This window comes from Oryzias melastigma, linkage group LG2 (genome assembly GCF_002922805.2).
Source record: "Oryzias melastigma strain HK-1 linkage group LG2, ASM292280v2, whole genome shotgun sequence".
NCBI lineage: Eukaryota > Metazoa > Chordata > Actinopteri > Beloniformes > Adrianichthyidae > Oryzias > Oryzias melastigma.
Window position 1 is genome coordinate 15,154,774 of NC_050513.1, and position 2,511 is coordinate 15,157,284.

At 33.2% G+C, this 2,511-nt stretch overlaps 1 protein-coding gene across 1 annotated transcript in view; it reads left to right on the top strand.

The window, feature by feature from the left end:
- Positions 1-495: 495 nt before the first annotated feature.
- rpgrb (retinitis pigmentosa GTPase regulator b) overlaps positions 496-2,511 on the top strand; it is a 12,095-nt gene continuing 10,079 nt past the window's right edge. The window contains exons 1-3 of the mRNA XM_024288868.2: positions 496-651; positions 2,073-2,198; positions 2,447-2,508. Of these exons, the coding sequence (XP_024144636.1) occupies positions 621-651; positions 2,073-2,198; positions 2,447-2,508 (219 nt within the window). The 5' untranslated portion in view covers positions 496-620. The remainder of the gene's footprint in view (positions 652-2,072; positions 2,199-2,446; positions 2,509-2,511) is intronic.

A 2,511-nucleotide genomic window follows, 5' to 3' on the forward strand; every position in this document is an offset into this window, starting at 1 on the left:
ATTACAGTTAAATAGAAAAAAAAAATGGTTACTAACTGATGCACACCGGATAGTAACCAGATTTTTTTTGTTTACTTCAATTTTTGGGTTAAAAACTTTTTTTCTCTTCAATTTTTTTATTTCTATGTCCCGTCAGGGGCTCCGTACCAAACAAACTGAAGGAAATAGATTTTTTTTTTTTTTTTTTTTTTTTAGTCGCTCATTTTGAAATTAATCAAATTAGAAGTTACAAATGTAAAACAACATAAAAAGCACTTTTTTAAAAACAATGTACAAATATAACTTATCAAAATAACATTGTGTATTTTATATTAAAGATTTTTGAACCAGTTGAAATTAGAATAAAGACTATATTTTCTCCTAAAAAGTAGCTTTTATTGTGACAAATATTGACCTATATGTAAAGGGAATGTTTAGCCTATATTTAAATAGATATAAATTTACAAAACTTTGTTTTTTATACCTTTTAAAAAATCGTGCATGCTAGCCCTTTAAGAGTCACGTGGTCACCCTCGTAGCCTAGGAGAAGTTTTGTTTACTTCCGGGTTGCGCTCATCGTAAACAACTGGCACTCAATTCCTCCACAGCAACCGAGCTAAGCGGATTAAAGTCCCGCAGTGATGGCAGGGGACTCGGAGGACGACTTACCCGGTAAATGCTTAGACTTTTGCTTACTTGTTTGTTTGTTTTTCCCCACCACAAACGTCGCGGCTAAACCGTTTCCACCTGTGAAACGCTGGTGAAGCGGAGTGAACGTGGGTCCGTGAACGCCTCAGCGTTAGCTCCAATGCTAACTCTCTGATGGAACCGTTTATTATCCGGAGGAGCATTTAGAAAATTTAGCTTTTTTGTTCTATTTTCTACTTTTTGTTTTTTACCAATTACATTTTTAACATATTTTTCTATCAAAAATATATTTCTAAAGCTGCAAAATGTGAATAATTAATATTCTTGCTAGCTCTTTAATGTTCTTCAACGGCTTTATCTATTTATTACACACATTTATAGAACGATTTTCACCGATTAGAGAATTATCTGGTTCATTCTTCCACCTTTCTTTAATCTTAAAGTATTTATGAGTGGGCTAGGATAATTTAAAACAAAACAAAAAATGTGTCAGTTGTTTAAAACTTTACTAAATTCTCATTTGAACGACATCCAGGAAAGATTCTAAATGTGGATTTTCAAAATAAAAGGAGGTAGAGAGACCTTCTTTTCCAAAATAATAAAACACAGGTAGAAAAATCAACATATCAAATCAATAAAATGGATGTACGTTGTTTTATGAGTGATAACCTTTAGTAACTTTAATTTTAATGTATTTTTGTGTGTTCTGGTGAAGGATTTGTATTTCTTAATTTTTTTTTGCCTCCATTTAATTATTTGCTTGATATCGACAAATTTTGCACATCCAGAATCCTCGCTAAATACACGACATGTCATATCTAGTCCAAAGTCAGGTAAATGTAGCTACAGATTATTGAATTTACCACGAGGTTGAAGGACAAAAACAAGAAAATCGAAGCAATAAGAAGCGGATAAGGATCTTTTGTGTACAAGCAAAACCAAAATAAAAAGTGAAGCAAAGTATAAAGTGGTGGAATTATATGAATTAGCTTCCTTCTCCCGTCTTCCACTCCCGTTCAAACAATCAGTTAAACTCCCATTACCAAGCTTAATATTTAATGTTTTCAAAGTGTCATGTACTGCAGGTATTAGAGCTAATATGTCTGTTTATGACAGAAACATTTCCAATCAATCCATGATTAATGATCCTAAGTTTGATAAAGTCTTAATGAGTTTTTAAATGAAGTTTTGGAGCTAATATGTCTAGATTGAGGTCAAGTCTTTACAGTTTACTAATCCAAGTTATTAACAGGAAGTAAACCGTTTTTTCAAAATAAGATTTACTTTATGTGATTGATCTAAACCTATGTTTTTTTTAATTAAAAATCATCCTGTAAAAACAAGAATCTTATTCATATCATTTATTTTTTTGTACAGGAAGTGAAATGTGGGTCAAAAGGAAGCAAATAATTTAAAATATATGGATTTTTCTTTCTTTCTTGCAGAATCAGGGGCAGTTTTTACTTTTGGGAAGAGCAAATTTTCCAACAACATTCCCAGCAGATTCTGGCTCAAGAATGACGTCCCCCGCAAGATCGCCTGTGGCGACGAACACACGGCTTTAGTAACAGGTGAGATTTGAAACTCGGATTGAGTTTTTACCCATTCCAGGAAAGCTTTAGCTCACATTCTTGTAGAAAGATTTAACTTTCTTTTTTTAGTGATCGTCATAAATAAGATGCGCTTTATTTTCTTAAATCTGTGCTTTCCTCTTAGGTTTGCCTCTAAAAATGAGCATAGGCCTCAAAGTTTGTTAATAAATCGAGCTTCATCTTCTCTTTCCGTTTATGGATCTTCTTCTTCTTGTTTTCGTCCACAGGAAACGGCAAACTCTTCATGTTTGGCAGCAACAACTGGGGCCAGCTGGGTCTGGGCTCCAAGATG